The 19320-nt window shown below is 35.0% G+C and overlaps 1 protein-coding gene across 5 annotated transcripts in view; it reads right to left on the bottom strand.

Annotated features, from left to right (window-relative positions):
- ARHGEF7 (Rho guanine nucleotide exchange factor 7) overlaps positions 1–19320 on the bottom strand; it is a 94914-nt gene that overhangs the window by 5702 nt on the left and 69892 nt on the right. For 3 of the 5 annotated variants that reach the window (XM_063304847.1, XM_063304848.1, XM_063304851.1), the window contains one exon: positions 45–144. In XM_063304847.1, the coding sequence (XP_063160917.1) occupies positions 45–144 (100 nt within the window). Of the gene's footprint in view, positions 1–44; positions 145–12748; positions 12926–19320 lie in introns of those variants that run through there. The other 2 variants (XM_063304852.1, XM_063304849.1) reach the window with 2 other exon arrangements.

Here is a 19320-nt window from a genome sequence, read left to right as displayed (position 1 = left end):
AATGCAGACCTTTTAAAACAGTTGTTAAAAAGAAATCATCTTACTTTTCTTCTATCACAGTTTGACCATTACTTTTTGTTTCTTCTACTATAATTTTCTCTTCCTCTGGAAGCAGTACTTGGGGAGCAGATTCTTTACGGGAGTCTAGTATAAAATGATAACAGAATTAAAAGACAAAACACACAAGCATTATTTTTAGGCATATTATTAGAATAAATGTTCATAGGAGCAGCTGATTTTTGAGTTGCTTGTTTGTTTTTTAAATGATAGATATGTACCAATCACTATTACAGGTTTATTATCATTGGCTTCAGTAAGAATAGTCAACAAACTATGACTTAAGTTTCTCAACCAGAATTAAATTAGGCAAAAACTGACAAGTTAAACTTAGTACAGCTGTTAGATACAATGCTGGTAAAGTAACAAGCAATAATGATCATTTAGCTTTCCGTTGATTGAGAAATTATTGACTTCAGCAAAGATTATTATTTCAGAAAACATTTGAGGATGTTGCTAATAGTACCTCTAAACCAGGTTAGATATAAGCAGCAGCATTCAAATGCTACCCCACTCTGCTACCAAGCACAATTCAAATTACTAGAGTTAACTCTAAATGCCTAAATATCTTGAACTTTAAATGTCTTTAAAATACAGTGACTATATTTTCTTGGAAAAAATAAAGGACAAACCTGAAAAGGAGGCAAATCTGAAAGAGGTTCATAAGGATAAAAAAAATTGTTTATATCTTTGCTTTAGAAAGGAAAATTCAAGAGCAAATCCAAGAAAAAAATTACAAAAAAAAGCATATTCTAATAAAAAATCTAAAATCAAACAGTATATGTAAATTCATTTTAAAAAGACAATTCAATTTCCATATTTTTAACATGAATGTGAAAGACTATGCATCAAGTATACCATTTGTATGTTAAAAGTTAAATGACCAAAATAAAGGACAAAGTGAGTTTTTGAAAAATAAACAAATCTAAAGAACAGCTTTGTGAATAAAAGACTGTCCTTTATAATAAAGGACATATGGTCACTGTACTTTAAAGCAGTATTTCACAACTTCATGCCCCCCATATGCTAAATATTAATGCTTATATTCCCCAGCCAGCATAACCATTTGCTTCTTCTCTTCCCACTGTATATTCTATGGTAAAAGACAAACACTTTGTTGATAACATTCTCAGAACTAAGAACAAAAAAGCAGCATATTCAGAGGTGCTATTCCACTGCATGAAAATATTGCTATCACAACGCCTATAAAATTAGTTATATATGTACCTGACGTGCAGTAAAATTCTCTTTATCACTGGATAGAGTACCAACTTATCAACTATCCAGCTAGTAAAAGAGTATATAAAACTGTTCTTGAAAAACACCAATAATTTTAAAACAGGAGATTAATTCCCAGGAACAACTATTAACATAGTTGATAGTGATAGAGTGACTGTGAATAGAGTGTCACAGAGTGTTCATTCAATTAAGCCTTGAGGTGGAGATCTATTGTCTTACAAGGTGGTACAACAATCCAATTAACTTTTAAATAAATGCTAATTTATTCCCATTGAAATTAATAAGAAAAGGCATCTAAAGGTAAGTAAGATCAAGTTCTGTAAGAGTTTTGATGGCCTTCTGTTAATGCAAGCCTCTTAATTCATTGTAGCTTAATCCAGTCTTCCTTGGAAGTCAGAGTGAGAAACCATGTGAAAATGCCATTTCTGCTGCAAACACATATTACACAATGTATAGAAACATGTTTAAAACTTGTTTAAACATTTACATAACACATACAAGCTTTTGATTCCATTAACAGAGAAGCAAATTTCATCCAGGAATGTTTTGCCAAAAAAAACAGTAGAATGCTAGTAATATGTTAATACTAAAGCTACAATTTTGTGTGTACGACTTTAACACTAAATGCCAAGAGATGGAGCATTTAGCAAATCCTGTAGCTCAGAAAAGCCATTAAATTTCCTGATCACAGTAAAGGGAAGACACATCAATATGGGACTGAACTCCAATACACATGCAATTTGCAAAGTGGCAATTTCCTTCTGGAATATAGCATAGGAAAGCAAAGATCAAACTCCCTGTTCCTACCTACTATAATCATCATCATCACACACCCTCTACTTGCATGTTTAAAAATATCCCACTTAATGTTACCTTTAGTTTAAACTTTATCGCAGAGATAAAGACAAAAGACAGAAAAATAAGCTGCAAGAAGTCTGTAGGTAGTAGCACTTTATTACAGTAATTGACCAGCTCAAAAAACAGAAGAAATGAATTGTGAGACAGCGAATAAAAAAACACAGTAAAACCCAATAATAATAATTCTGGAGTGGTCAAAGTATGGCTTATTTTACAACTAGTAAAACAAAACTTAGCCATGTTATGAGAAATAAAGTTGCAATAATTGGATAATTACAACTGTAAATGGATCTAGCTGACCTGGAAATCTGACTAGATGGGGCATTATTACTTGCAGCCAGGTGTCTTTATAATGACAGCAATATAACAACACATGGGCTAATGTTTCAGGAAGTCTAACTTATTGTCCAGTAAAAGAGTTTTTGCTCCAAGCCCTGCAAAATAAATGGCCAGTATTTAGGTGGGTGGGGTGAGTTAAATGCCTTTTGTTTGTTCAATTTATCTGGTAGCTCAAACAGGGAAAATAGTTGTCAGGTGTTGGTGAATTCTGGCGTGTCACCCAAAATGTTGTGGCATGTCACCTTTGTCACACGTCACAGGTTCACCATCACTGCCATAAAATAATGTACAGACTAATGTGAACATTCCTCATATATAAAACAAGATTTCATTGGAGTTCGGATTGAGCAAGAAATATGCAACTTATTTTTAATTATTACATTTTAATGTATATAGCATATGGGTTCTCACTCTTTGTAGTACAACTGCCCACTTCAGACTTGCAGAGAGCAAACCCCATAAGTTTTGACAGTGCTCCCACTTTGCCTTCACAAACCTAACCAGATTAAAACAAAAAACTGTGGACTCCTCTTAGTTTCTTGTGGCTCCTCAAAGGGTCCCAACTTACTTCCTTAAAGATTAACTCTTTAGCTTAATTATGGCATGCCAGCAGTTTGGAAATGTGTTCTGGGTAAGCATGCCAATTAAAGTATGCTGCCTTAGATGAGTTTTATAAGCACAAACACTTGCATCACCAAGTAATCAGAGTTTGGAAAAATATTCCTTAAGGATAACTGAGATTTAAAAAAAGAGCAAACACATTTGATAAAACGCAATGACTGTCTTATAATTGGTGCATTCTGCCTAACATCGGTGATGACTTGATGAACTCCAAGAGTAAGGAATAATGTCTAGATTTGAGTGGAGCATTCAATCCTTTTCCTCTGTAGATTTCTGCTTCCCCATGCCATTTATTTCCAATGTCTGCCCTACTGTTTCTGTCAACCGTCATGATTTAGGTCTGCTAGCTTCATTCTGGTAGAAAAAGAAGGTTTAACTGAATAATGCAACCATACTGGTGCAGGATAACTAATACATTAAGGAAGTAATACCCCACCAAATCATTCTTCCATATTTTTGGTAACAGCATGAATCTAATCATTGCTGTTCAGAAGTAGATACTTTGGAGTTTTCAAAGAACAGTTCACTTCTATTTCCAACAGATCCTGACAACTCTTTAAAGTTAGATATATATATTAAAACCTGATGCTGGAAAATGTCCTTGACGTTCTTGATGTAGATTCGTATCTCTATGAGGAAAATGCTAAGATATGAGATGTGGCAAGATGCAGGAGCTGATGATAGACAAGCTGTATGTATTCTGCTTAAACCAATGTGCTTCTAAGCAATCCAAAATCTATACCAAAAAGCAGAAATGAAAACATACAGGCTTTTCCCCTCCATATTTTGCTGAATTTAACACTTTTTCCTATTCTACACATTTCTTTTTGAGTTTTGCTTGTGTAGGAGATAAGACTAGAGCTGAACCTCCAAACATTAACCATGTTGTTTTAAAAAGCTTTGGATCTACATTTTGTACTAAACAAGACTGCATGTACAATTGCTTTGTGCTATTCAGCAGTGTCTTTGGACCAGCCTATTACAGTATATATGCATGTTTGAAATCTGTAAATCAGATAATGTAGGCGTGGTTCGTCTTCATGAACACAATATAGTCCAGAACCCAGATACATCTCTTTGGAGGACTGGGGGAGAGGATGAGACCACAGGGCTCAGTGTGTCATCTAGTGGAGTTTCTAAAAAATGGTCACCTTCTTTCATTGGTTCCACTTCATCAATGGGCAGAAACTGTTTCCAGATCTCTTGAATGTGACAATGACTTTTTTACAAATCGTTTTAAAAAAATTATTTAACAGAGATGAAGTACTGATTACTTTCTTTATTGCAACTTATTCCTTGAAAAATTACTTATATAGAAAGAGTTATCCAATCTATAATAGGGATATGCAGCACTTCTGATTCAAGCAGAAGAAGATCCTTCAGAGCATGAGGGGCTGTTCAACTAGCACCTGTCAGAACTCCTAAAAGAAGCTGCAACATTTATCAGGATTTTGCAGCGGCTATCCACAGCTGCCCCACAACTAATGACAGTATTTGTCTGCAATAAAAATAATAGCCTAAGTTAAGGAAATACAGAACACAGGACACAAACAGAGCAACCATATTAATTTTATTCACATTCAAACTAGCAGTCTAGTATCATTAAAGTACTACCGTCCTATAAACAAAGGAAACTTTCAGAAACAATCATACATTAAAAAAGGAGTATTATTAAAATGTGATTAGTAGTCCATAAAGCTGGTTTCAACTTGGCATATCAGATAAATTATCATATATGCAGAGTCAGAATCCATTTGAAGACATCCATTCTAAAATATATCAAAATTAAAGTTCATAAAAGATTTAAAGTCCAAATCTTACATCATCAGCAAGTTCCAATTAAATCATGAGAACAATGATAAAAAAGGAAGCGGGAAATGGAACAATTTTCAATCTCTGCAGAAAATTATTTTAGTAGCGCAAATTCACTTAAACTAAGATAATACCACTCTATGGGTTTAAGACTGCCCTTAGAAGCAGGCTTCTGTGTGTATGTATAATTTTCTACTGAGCACCAACAAAAGGGAGATGAAATACTTACTGCATACCTCTGAGAGAATCAATATGGCAGGTACCATCATGGCTTCACTTAGATATTATAAAATTAAATCTATAAAGGAATGGGTCATTGGTATATGAGTAAGCCCCTAATATAGGTTATGATAGTTTTTTTTGCTATTTATTTTATTTGAACAAAGAGCAATTCAGAAGCTATGGTATAAGATGCCAGTTAAAAGGATGTTGTGCCTGCTTCACCAGCTACCAAAGTCCATACAAATTTGATCCATATTTTTGACATACATAAATACATGCATCCATACAATTGATCCTAGTCATAGTTACTTCAAAAAAGAATTCTGAAAAGACTCGGTCAAATTCTAAGAAAATTTAGCAGAACTTGGGAAAACGTTTTTGTTCAACATAAGCTAACACTCTAATTCATATGTTTGCAATAAAGAACCTGAAAGCATTTTATAATTTTTGTTTCAAGATTGTTCGTTGTTGTGTAAAACTCATTAATTTCTTCCCATTCTTGTTGTTAGGTTTCTCCAAAGCACTTTTAACAGTTCAGAACGTTCTGCCAAAATTTGTATAAATATTTGTATTTGGTATAAACACGCAAATGAATTGAATATATATTTGCCATTTTATTTAATTTATTCCACTTCTTAAAATGTGTTTGTTGAATTTTATTTTTAAAATGATGGAATCCCAGAACCCAATCTAAGCTATTAAAATCAGAAGGTGTTTCAAGGTGGGCCTTTCATCACCACAATGCTCTGAACAATTAGTAAAAAATTATCTCAGTTATCCTAGTGTTGTTTATGGCTCACTGAAAGTACTATTTATCCATCCCTGACCTGGCAGAGAACTGTCAGTTTAAAAACTGCTGCCCCATTGCTGATTCTGTCCTGTCACATTTATTTATTTACTTACTTACTTACAATATTTATATAGTTTACTCTGTAAGGACTCCTGAACAGTTTTCAACATCTCATGTAAAACCAGTAAAAAGTGAAACACAGCAAAGGGACTGGTGGATTTCCCCAGCTGTTTTATTCCCTTCCCAACTATCAGCTGGAGAGAAAATATCTACCAATTAGTTTCCTTAACGTGGGATGGGTCAGGGGAGGATACTCACTGTCAAATCCTCTTCACGTTTTGCACAATTATTTTGCATGAGGATCCAAAAGCATCCCAAGAGGTGACAGACACTGGGGGGCCGTTGTGGGGTGAAGCAAGAGAAAGCCCTCCCACCCCATGAGTCCTCCCCCATATCTGTCACCTGTTAGTTGGACTACTAACAGCTAACAGGTACGTGGTGTGGTTGTGTGGTATGGAGGGAGTCTCTGGCTTCACAGTACAACCCCTCCCCCAGCACCTGTCACTTGTTAATTGAGCTACTTTTCTGCATGAATTTAGGTCAGTTTAAAAATTTTGGTCTCTCCCACAGCCCACAGACTTCATGGGAAGGGGCATGTCCATAGCAAACTACAATGGTCAATAAATGCTGGGCTGATTCAACCCCCTGAGAGTAGTCTGACAGAATGGTTAGTGAAGTGTGTCAGTTTGTATCTACAACTAAAAATATGTCAGGATAAGAAAGAAAACATTACTTTTCTCTCCCTCTCTTTTCATTACATGAATAGCTAATGACCACTTAAAGCTACCTCAAGTGTGGGCTAGGGATCAGATGAAGGCTATGTCATAACACCATGTCAGAAAAAAGAGAGGAAGGACATTTTTGGAATGATTAACTACAAGTAAGAAAAAGTCCCTAAAATAATCTCTGCAGCTACATTCCCTTGACAGTTTAAATGAAATCAACCAAGAGTTGAGGACATAGTTTCCAGTGGAAGGGAATAATCAAAATCACTGTAATTTAAATGTATCATTACCATGCAAAGTTAATTACACAATACAGATTATCACACATCCCATACAATGTCTAACCCAAAATAAAGATAGCAAGAACAAAAGGTGCACATCTGTAGATAAAGCAGCTGGCTTGCTGCTTTTTTCGTCTTTGAGGATAAATCAATTCAGTAACTAAATAAATAAATAGATAAGATAAAGAAACTGAAAGGAACACATTTTTTTCATGCAGGAGGTCCTTGGTGAAATCACCAGGATGATCTGGCAATGATTTCTGACCAAAATCACAGTGTGACTCTGACCAGTCTCTGTCTCTCAGCCTAAACTATGTCATGGAGTGATTGTTGTGGAGAAAAATAGAAGAAATACTATGTATGCTGTGCCCTGAACTCCTGAATAAAAGGTGAAATATACCTCTAATCAAATAAGTAAACAAACAAATAAGTTGTATCGGCTACTTCATGTAGTTACAAAGGGAATTATTGTTATACAGTGTCAACTGAAAAGCAGGAGAATTTATCATTGTTTTCATTATTGTATGTAATTAAGGCAACAGGCTAGAAACTAGGAGACTATGAATTCTAGTCCCGCGTTAGCCATGAAAAACCGGCTGGGTGACCTTGGGCCAGTCTCTCTCTCAGCCCAACTCACCTCACAGGGTTGTTGTTGTGGGGAAAATAGGAGGAGGAAGGAGTAATAGGTATGTTCCCCACCTCGAGTTATTTATAAAAATAATAAAGGTGGGATAATAAATAAACAAAAAAATAAAATTATTCTGGGAGTTCCCAATCTAAACATGCTGAGACCTCATGCATTTATTTAGCCATGTGCACCATCCTATTCTCATAAGGTCTGAATTAACAATCTACCTATCAACTTGAAAATCCAGTTAAAAAAACCCTGGATGGAGTAATTAATTCCCTGTGTTTGCTGGCAGTCTGGTCAAACCTGACTTTCACTTATCACAGCCTTTTCTGTCTCCTCCTGCAGACAGTTACTACAAAAAGTAACTGTAGCAATTAAACTTTGAGATCTGCATCTACATCTGAGTAATTTGTTTATTAGTATTTTAAATTGCACAATCTTCATTTTATTCTACCTAGTTGTTGCATCTACACTTCCAATTAACCATCTTCAGTTTTTAATTATAAACAATGTCTTGTGAAAATACTATAAATATCTATGTTAGCTAAACAGATATACTGGAGACCATTTTAAGCCAAACAAGATTACCAATATTCTTTATTACTAAGAATGAAAAATGAGCATAGACTCGGTAAAAGTTAATAAAATTCAATGCCTGATCATATGCATGCTTACTCATAAACATTGTCATTTGATAAGGTTAATTATAATTAAATATACAAATGATTGCAGCATCTTAACAATATACATTGCTAATATTATAAATCTACAATAACAGCTCCTAATACTTTGACAATTCAAAAAATAAATTCTCAGAGAAAGTTACATTCTTTTCATGTTGGGAATGAACAGTAATACTTCAGAAAAAGACCCGAATCATAAATCCCTAACTGATGATTATCACATAAAAAACAAACAAAACAAATCATGATTCGTATAGATGGGTCGCCAACACAGCAGGATATCTGAATGTCTGCATGTCTCAATCTTGGGAAGTTCTTTAGTTAACACAAATAAGAAGTTTAAGAACAACAATATAGGCAATAATTATTTTACAAATCCAGGTACCATGCTAATCTTACAAATATTAAGAGCCTATTTAAGTGTCTCCAATCTAATCTCTTACAGATGCCAGGATGACACTACCATATATGCAAATCCTCCCTCACTCATTTGGAAGTGCACTGTGAATGCAATTCTGCTTCTCCCATTAATACTACTGAGGCAGCTGTAAGAAAATATCCCCTGGACACCATATATAAGTGTCTCCCGCTTCAAGAACTGACCCATGCCAAATGTGTGTAAGGCTTTCACATGAGATGTTCAATATACTTGTTTGGACTAACAAAAAAGCTCCTAGCTTTTTTCTGGCCACATGGCCATTTCTCTTTTTCTGATTCCACAATTTCATCTGAACATAGATGAACTGTGATTCATCTTAGGTTATTAACAGAATGAAGCAAATATAAAATCAATTTATTAAGCAGGCTTGTTTTCACTAACCAGGGTTAGAATTAGCCACAGTTAGTTTTACAGTTTGGACAAAATGCTAAAAAAAAATCTTAATTTAGAATGAAAGATTAAATGCCTTTGCAGGGGATGGAATAAGGGGATGGAACAGGGAAGATTTATCTTGTTTTGCTAATGCATTTGAGTGAAATCAACAAGGCTGTTTGAATATTATCAGATATTAATTTTGTAAATAACAGATTTTCAGAAAGCTAAAAAGCTAAAATCCAACAAAAATATGATTCAACATGAAATAATCCCTCAAAACATAAAAGGCAGGTATACTCAGGTCCTAAATGAAATTTTTTATTGTTTGGCTTCCATTCTGATCACCTACAAAGGATTATTTTAAGTAAACAATATTTTAAACCAGTCTGCCTTCTCTCCCTTTTTTTTTTGGTATAATAACTTCAATATTAAAAGCATAAACTAGCAAATACAAAATTTATTAAAATGTACATAACAGATACCTTAAAAAAAAGAGCAAAACACTTAGCTGTTATAAGCTGCCACACACAATTAAATACAAACTGTACAATACAGTGCACATTTAGATATACATCTATATTTGCTTTCAAAAGTCTGTAACTTACTTTCCCCATTCACAAATAAAATGCAAAGTCTCTCCCTCTCTTTATATATACATATTTTTATGTCACTATATACACAGTATATTGTGTTTTGGCAAGATTACACAAAACACAAAATTAATATAGGTTAAAATTATTATAGTAAATACTAATTGAATGGTAATACCATTTAAGTCATGTGAAAAGGACCCACAATGGTTCACACCTACATTCTAATTCTGAATGCTTTCATTATTAGATTAATGGTACATTTCATAACATAAAGAATCCAGTATTATCATTCAAGTTCCACAGAAATAATCACTAAAAATTCTGGCTGAATACAACGATTTTAACACTGGAAAGTTTTTTTTTAATGCTGTTGCATTAGAACTTCAAATCCATCAAAACAGCTAGCAGTCTCCAACAGCAAAAACACCAATAGGGAATTTTAACAGTACAGATACACTGAAGAAAACCATTGTAAAGATCCCATCATTATGATGACGGTTCACAATTCAAGTACAAATTAATAGTGGGAAATTATCAGAATTTGAACATTTGGAATAAACATTCTGAAAAAGAATAAAAAGTTTTAGAGCAGCCACAGTATTTCAAATTTGTAATACATCATAAAAGCAATAGACTATATTAAAAAGACTTTACCCACCGTAAAAAAAAAATACTTTTAAAACCCAAACACTTTTGATTAATGGCAACACTGACCTATAGTTCAGCATTATTCATACTGTTTTTTTTTTAATAAAAAAATGAATACTTTGAAAATATAAAAGTGTGAAGGAGGCTTACAAAACACTGTTCACCCTCATGGAATACACACACATTCCCATGTCCACTGTCTTCTCAGTAGAAACTAGATTTTATACAGCAGATGCATGTAATTTCCCAACTTTTTATATGTATGAAAAGCAGCAGGGAAAAGTACATCTGAGCAGAAAAACAGCAAGGGAGGCCATTAACTCCTTTCTCCAGTCATTTTCACACTCAGATTGCTTTTTTTCAGGTGTTTGTAATGTAGAGCTACTGTATTTGAAAAAGAAACCAGCCCCAATGGAAAGGATTAAGAATCTCATTTCCTAACAGAAGCCTAATCCCTTATGCTATTGGTAGATTCATAATAATTTCATGCCACCTTAGTTGCAGGGAAAGGTAAAATAGAAGCCAACACCCTTAAGGGCTGCTGTTGTTGATTCATCTCTGTGGGTCACAGTAGCTCTTAGCTTCCTTTGGGCTGTGCAGCGGTACAGCTCTCCATTTTATTAAGCCATTTTGGAAGCTGCGGTGGTTAGAGCAAGCAGTATTCCACCTTCCAGACCACCTCATTCTTAGCAATGCAGCTCAAAATGACTTTCTGTGATTGGGCTCCCAATTCACTAACCCATCAATTATTTCATAGCTAGCAAGTTACCTTAGGCTTTTCATTTAAAAACACGTATTTATGAAATGGTTTACGTAGAATTAAATTCAAGTAATTTTACATCTACTTTCTCAGTGTATCAGCTCCAATATCTGCTTCTATTAACTGATATACTATCCAGTCTCTGAGCAGTATAAACTGTATGCATATATACAGGTTCAAGATCTGTGGCGTTCTAAGAACTGGTACTCTAGGGTATGCCAAACAGTAACAACTGAAATGTTTGATTAAATTTGTTTAAGCAGTAACAGTACTGAACCGAAAAGTGATTTGATAAATTCAGTATTCTTGAGAAATAATGTTGATTTGAGGATATTTAGTACCGTTTTTAATATTTTTAGACTGCTTTCTTTTCTAAAATGATCCTGCAATAATTTTATACAGCAGACCTCCCGTAAATATTAAGAGCTTCTGTTAATGAGCTGAACACAGAAAACATTGCATAAAGTTTGCAAGAGTATTACTGGTGAAAATTTAGATGGCTTTTAAAAGTGTGCTTATAGATAAATCAATACAGTTATATTTACATTTCACAGACAAAGCAAACTGTGAAAATACACCCCTACTGTTCAATTTTAATAGGATGGGCTTAAAAAGCCAGTAGGGACATAATGATTTTGGCACTTCCAAAATCTGGACACTTGAGGTTTTTTTCCCCCCAAGGACATTTATTACTTATCTTTAGACAGAAATTAGCCTATCTCCTGTATTACAATAAGTGACCTATGATTTATTATTATACATACACATATGTCCTAAAATCTATATTTAACATACCAGGTCACAGTAATATTGCAGCTCACAGAAACTTGCAAATGTTTTAGTGCATTGTTTTGTGCGGAGCTGACTGAACAATTTATTGAATTGTGTGATTTTTATATACTCTAACAAAAATCATAGCAAAACTCAACTTGCTCCAATAACTCTCAGGACAGTGTTTTCCAATCCTGAACTTTTCCATGCTTAATTCACTTGCTCAGTTTTTGAGGCATATATATGTGATTCTTCCAAAAGTTTAAGAAATGTAGGTAGAATAATGCAGTAACAATTAGTAATACACTAAATCTGCTTGTTGTTTTAAAAATTAACTTAGACATTTACCATACACATCAAAGTCTGATGTTCTCGTTTCCGGCAATTTTGGTTTCTCTGGTTCTCCCCCCCAGCCCAGCTGTGTTTAGTTTACCCTAAGTTATTTATTTTGTTTAAAACATGTATGAACCTAAACACTGTAAGGCTTAATAATTTCCATGTGAATGGCTCAAGTACTGTTTCAAGATACAGGTTTATACTGTAAGAATCGGTGGGAGGGGGGAAGAAGAGTGCTGTAACTCTACCGAAATCTTAAAAAGAGTAAACCATTCAAAGCTACATATCAATGCTTGAATCTTAATATAAAAAGATTCCATAAAATGTATAAGGTGTGACTGGAGTATTGGAAGTTTCTTCAAAAGGTTGTTAAAATATCACGTTAAAAGAGACAAAGAACTGCAAGAAAACGTCTAAGAAAAGCAAGCTGTGATACAACAAGCATTTGTTAAGAAAAGCTCAGAAGCGCATTAGTTCTGGTGAGAGATATATGAGCAGCAGCTCTTACGAGATGTAGAGCCCATTCTGTAACTATGAGCTGTCCATATACTGTCATAGTCAGAGTCTTCAGAGAGGTCGGAAGGCTCCAAACGAGAAAGGCTACTGCGACGACCCAAGGAATCTAGACTGGATTGGTCATCATCAGCCAAGACGTGATTATGCATCAGGTCAGTGCCTTGCCATGCTAAGGATGGACGGGTGGGATGGACGGGAGGATGGAGACAGGCAGAGTGGGGTGAGAAGGAGGACATACAGGATAAGCCACAACCAAAACACATGGAAATAAAAGCAAAAGGTGATGGGAAGAAAAGGAAAAGAGAAAAATATTGTTAAAAAAGCACCAAATCTTTTAAACCCCTATTTTGGTTGGATTTTATCTATGAAGTATATTTAGCACATACATTTAAAGAAGAAAAAAAGGGAAGTCTCTGAATTTGACTGTCTTGCTTAGAATGTGCATGTTCCTTTTAAAGTTCTAAGAAACCATGACTTCAATATTTTTTTTTTAAAAAAGTAGGGGAAACTATTACGTTAAGAATATTTAAAAAGTTTTTTGAATGGATTCTTAAACCTGGGCTAGATGCATTTCCAGAAGGGGAAAAAAAATATATTCTTAGGAGTGCTGTATGAACTTCCCCCAACTTGCAGCTTCAGATATTGGGAATGCAATACATTTGGAGGACAGCAGATTGAAGAAAAATGTATTACCCAGCCATATTTAGTACATTTTCCATTAAAAGCCAATTTTGATCATAGCCTTCTCCATACAACTATATCTGGAATCATTCCCTGGGAGGACTAGAAGAATGTCCTTATGAAGAAGGAAATCACTGACTAGGAGTTGTTAGCATTCTGCCATCCTACACAAAACCCCTATCAGAAATTACATCATTCAGTACCTATTTTTTATAGAAATATTCCAGACCAGATGCATGGGAGAAAAAATTTAACTGGTTCAGGAACTTTTCGTTTAAAAAAGGAGAAAGTGCAACTGATATGAGATACAATTCTCAAACTGAAAAATGCCAAGAAAAACTGAAAACTATTTATATAAGTAGCTAATACTAATCAGCTTGATTCAGTGAAAGTTAAGACATAAGAAACTTAGGCCCAATTTGCATATACAGTCAGTGGTCTGATACTCTTTGAAAACAGTTGTACCCAGGCATTATCCATATAGTTGCAGCCTTTTAATGACACTGAGACAAATTCCCCAACAAAGAAGGTTTGCAGTAGTTAAAATTGTAAGTTACATAGGAAGATGTGCTCAAAAAGCAGCTGACTACATAGAATTGCCTCATTCTCTTTAGGCTCCCAATCCACCCTTCCACAGACTGCACATGTGAACAGGGCCAAAAGTTCTCAGACCACTCTAGATTTCCCTTTAACTCCTGCAGGAGATAAAGTAGTGCATGCAGAAACACAGTGTGCATATGAAAAGCACATTGGATCTCTGTACTGGGTGACACAAAACTGGACAATTCACAGTGGTATTTAGGACAAACTACTACTGAGCTTAATGGAACTGAATTTCCCTACTGGTTTTCCAATCCTTTCAACATTATGTAAAGGCCTTTTCACATGATCAGTTTATAGATTTTTATCATGTGCCTACAACTGAAATCTTGAAATTTTCTGTTCAGTGAAGACACATATTGTCCACATGTAATGAAGAAAAAAGACTGTTCTTTTGCAGGGAAAGAAAATATGGGTATTGGCTGTACTATCCCTCTCCACTTCCTTATAAAGTGAAATACACCAAAATCAAGAAGTGCAGGGAAGGTTCTGAGAAGAAAAAGAAACAGAACAGAAAAGGCTGGAGATCAGTTCATAAAACAAGAAGCAGGGTGGTAGCTCCTAATAACTAGTGATACTTGGATGGAATATCGACATGGTAGTCCAGGACTTTAGGCTGTTGGTTTTGAGATATTCAAAAACACCTCAGTAGAAGGCAATGCACAACACTACTGTTGCCAAAAACTATTACATGGATGGATATGTCCATGTAATCATAAGGAGTTAAGCTTCAGTTGAGAGATTCTTTACCTCTACAGTACTGTATGCTGAATAAACTCTCCTGTGCTGTAGATCCATAGCACAGGATACAAACAGATAATTAACATCGAAATCTTGAATATACAATAAACTAATCAAAGTATTTTTTAATCTGAAAAAAATGTAACATCTCTTTAAAAATAATAGTGAGACTAGTGGCATATGCAATCATATTCCATTTGACAATTTTAATTGCAGTGAATGGCATATTTCTCATGCAAAATTATTTCTTCTGTCCCACCCAAATGGCGAAACTCAGAAAAGAAGATGTGTGGATTGTGTTCAAAGAAGCAGAATATATACAGGTAGGGCACAATACTCTCATCTTGTGAAAAGGCCATAGAGATACAGTTGTATGCATAGGTTTAGGCATCATAGTCAAATTGTTTGACTCCTTAATGCTGACACAGCTCTCCATGGAACAAAGTTAAATATGACATATTTCTGCAAATATGAATGTATATTTACTATTCAAAATAAAACAGTGAATATCACACGTACAAAAGTTTGGATGTCTTTCCAGACATTACTTTGTAACACCTCCTTTGGCATAAATTCTAAATATTTCCAGTAGCCAAATGCAATCTTTCTAAAATCTTGAAGATAAAAAGAAGTTGGATAATTTAGCAAAACAATGTTCCAAGACATACTGTCAATCCTTAAAGGTAGGCCAGGTCAGGAAACAGACATTGCAAGAATTACAGAATGCTTCTTATTATTGTAGAATATAATTGAATCTTGAAAGCCTGCCAGAATTTCCCTCTGCCTCCTCTTATACCAAACAGACTCAAGGCAGGGTTCCTTTGGGTTCCTTCTCAAACCTTTCCCTTTTCCAGGATTCAGTTTTCTCTTATTTTTCCTTAACAGCTCCTGCATGTCTTCTTCAAGGTTATCTATGCATTCCTCTACACTGAATCAGCCACGTAACACTTACAGGAAAGGAAGATAAATATTTATATGCGGCCCTCACAATATTGTGACTTTAATGAAAATCTCTGGGCAAATATCAAACATGCAGTGCACATAAGAGATCTAAGAACATTTTTGAGCTAGAAAAGTTCTGTGAGGAACAGTAAGAAGAAAGTCTAAAAGCAAGAAGAGAAAGACTATTAGCTGACTCTAACATACATTTGAAAACTGACAGAAAGGATGTGCAAAGCTTTACATTTGCCATATTCACTGTTTTCTCATTCTGAATCAGTAAACAAGTGCCCATAAATAGTACACATGCATTCAATTTCACAGGAAGATGTGATTAACTTCTTACAGTGGAGAGCTGTATCAACTTCTGTTCCCTTAGGGATTCATTGAATTCTACAGTTTGCCCAGGGATACTTAAACTTTTGCATACAATTGAATGGCTTTGTTGTCTTGTCTAGCTAGAACAGAGAGCTAAAGACAAGGTATCACAAGAAATAGAAGAAAGGAAAGGAAACCCAGCTGCTACAAATTCTTCTTCCCAAATCTCCTCTCTCAAAAGTTATTTTCCAAATCATGTTTCTCCATATGAAAATTTTAAAATACCTTCTGTCCTACCTCTTATGGTTCCTCCAGTCATGCCGAACTTGCATTTCCCAGCAGCACCTCCAAAATGATAAATGGATGATGCTACTAGCAGAATTGCCAGATCTGCACTATGAGGAACAGGCAGAATGTGAACACAGAGATGAAGAGAGACTGGAGACAAATCATTGCATTTTCTAAAGGATACTGAAACATGATCCAATCTCCTGGGCTTGATAAAGGTATTTACTATGGCCAGTCTCTTAAAATTACAGTTAAATATTTAGGAACTATTACATACAGACCAGCCAATCTTCCCAAAGCACAAGGCCAACTCCACTTGCTTTTGTGAAGTTCTGTTAAATTAAATGTGGGTAGATTTTGAAAATAATTATTTTAACAAAATCAGCAGTCTTGAAAAAAGAAGCCGTGCAGCTAATTGCTATTATCATTTTCCATTGCAGAGAAACACAAATGAAAGCAGTAGATTTTTTGATGTATGCAACGAAATTTCTTGCACTATGTATACTTATAAAATATACATAGAAAGGGAAAAACAGCAAAAAGCATTTTGCGCTAGTTGTGTCTCAGTAAGCACACATTTGCATGAAATAAAAAGGATATGCTCACATAAGACTTCTCTCACCTTATACATATTTGTAATATATTTAAGTGACAAGCACCAACTTAGCACAGTTGTACCATTTGAAGCATTACGAATGTATCTTGTCCCGCTCAGTACAATCATCTATAGAATCGTAACAGCTTTCAGTTAATTGGAGGGCTAGCATCAAATTAAATGACAATGTCCGATTTAGAAGAGAATTATAAAAAGGCCCATACAAGAAGACACAAAAACTTCAGTGACAATTTTACTGTGCTAAATACCAATCATGCATCCCTATGTCTCCAAACAGTACAAACCTTTTTATCGAGGTTCTAGCCAAAAAAATATCTCAGTAAAGACAAAAGGTAGTCCTACAATAATTAGCACTAATATTAAAAAGTCAAATTCAATTCACAGGATAACAAAAGAGCTTTAATTGATGTTCTAAGAAACAAAAAGAGTGACAGTTAACTGTCAATCAAATATGAGCACACAAATTATCATCAACCATGTGTATTGTCCAAAATCTAATCAAAATAAGCATTAGGGAGATTTAGTGGACAAAAAACCCCATCAATATCTATACTGATTTCTTCCTATACTGAACTACTTTGACTATTCTGAAGGATAAATAAACTTAACTGCCAACCACCTTTGTCATTAATGGCAAAACTGTGCAAACTGAATCAAACCAAGAAGAGTATTCTCTTCCTTAGGCACATGTTACGCATGCGGGCAGATTGTCCTGTTAGGTGCAAAGCTTTACTTACAATAGAGGATCTCCACCATTGCAGCCTTGTTTAAGATTAAAATAACCTGGGTCCCCAAGACACAGTGAAAGTTGAACATGTATCTGAATAACTGAAAATAGCAGCTTTGCTCAATATACAAAATGTAAAAAAAAAAAAAAACTAAAATAAAAAGGTACTATTAATGGCTATAATAAAAGCAGTATTTGCTATCAATTTTTCTATCTTATGTCTCATTTCCATTTTTGATAGAAACAGCCACAGTAAGCCAGATTTTGGGGAACTCTGACTTACCATGAATGAGCCGAGTGCTAATGAATACAGCTTGTTCACTCTCACCTGGCTGCTCCCACTAGCTTCAGCAGATAAACAAATCAAAAATTGTTTGTTTAGCACAAAGGTTAGGATTAGGATTTTAAAAAAAAAAGAATGAATAAAAGGCTGCACTGGTGGCTGATGAATCCTTGGAAGCCGATTATAGACATATCTGCTATTCCTCCCTTCTTACAAACAAACCCACAAGAACATATTCACTAATGCAATGCAGACAGAGCCTGATCCAGATTGTTGGTTCACCACTGCTAACTGTAATGCTGAAACAACAAGCAGGAAGTGGGTGGGGCTCCCTGACCCTCCAGGTGTTGTCAAAACTATGTAACTTGAGGGCTGCCCCTCTGCAATTAAGGATGTTAACTAAACCTTGAACCTTGGCGTGCTATATTTTGTACAAGTCACAACTGTATGGTAGGGGTTAACAGTTTAGAAATTCTAGCTTGCAGAAAATGTAAAAGAATCTAAGCCAAGTTTACAAGTTAGATAATAAAGCATTTCAGAATGTTCAGCAGGGGGACACTGGCACACAGCTCGTACACAGTAAGCCGAAATTCCCCAAAATAATGGCCTATCATTCTGTGTTCATGCAGCTGGGTATGACCCTGCTTAGCTTTTCAAGATTGGTCAGTGTTGCCACTTAGCTAGACACGTACAAGGTTTCAGATAGCACAGATAGTGAATAAATCTTGGTTCAAAAACAGTAAAAAACTGTTTTTAAATGTAAACCATATAAAGCACTTAGTATTTACTATTACAAGAATGATGTGGTTTAAATTAATAAAAACAACCCAATCATTCAAGCAAGATGTATTCACTATCTGTACTATCTGAAATCTTGTACTTGTCTAGCTAAGTGGCAACACTGACCAATCTTGAAAAGCTAAGCAGGGTCATACCCAGCTAGTACTTGGATGAGAAACCAAGAGGGAAGACACAAAAGTAAAAAGCAAAATCCTGTAAGGAGGCAAAAGAAACCACTTTTGCATTACTGTCAAGAAAATTACATGGATAAGATTTGAGCTTCCTTCAAGGGAGACTATCTTTACTTAAATCTTGCTAGAAGAAAGATATAAGTTTGGTCCAGTGGTTAAGGCAACGGGCTAGAAACCAGAAGACAGAGTTCTAGTCCCACCTTAGGCCTGAAAGCCGGCTGGGTGACCTTGGGCCAGTCCCTCTCTCTCAGCCCGACTCACCTCACAGGGTGGTTGTTGAGGGGAAAAGAGGAGTATTTGATATGTTCACTGCCTTGAGTTATTTATATAAAAAAATAAAGGCAGGATAGAAAATAAATAAATAAATATTCAATTAAAAGATCTCTTGGTTACACATGTT

This window comes from Candoia aspera, chromosome 5 (genome assembly GCF_035149785.1).
Source record: "Candoia aspera isolate rCanAsp1 chromosome 5, rCanAsp1.hap2, whole genome shotgun sequence".
Lineage (NCBI taxonomy): Eukaryota > Metazoa > Chordata > Lepidosauria > Squamata > Boidae > Candoia > Candoia aspera.
The sequence above is the reverse complement of the archived record's forward strand: the minus strand, read 5'-3'. Positions and strand labels throughout refer to the sequence as shown.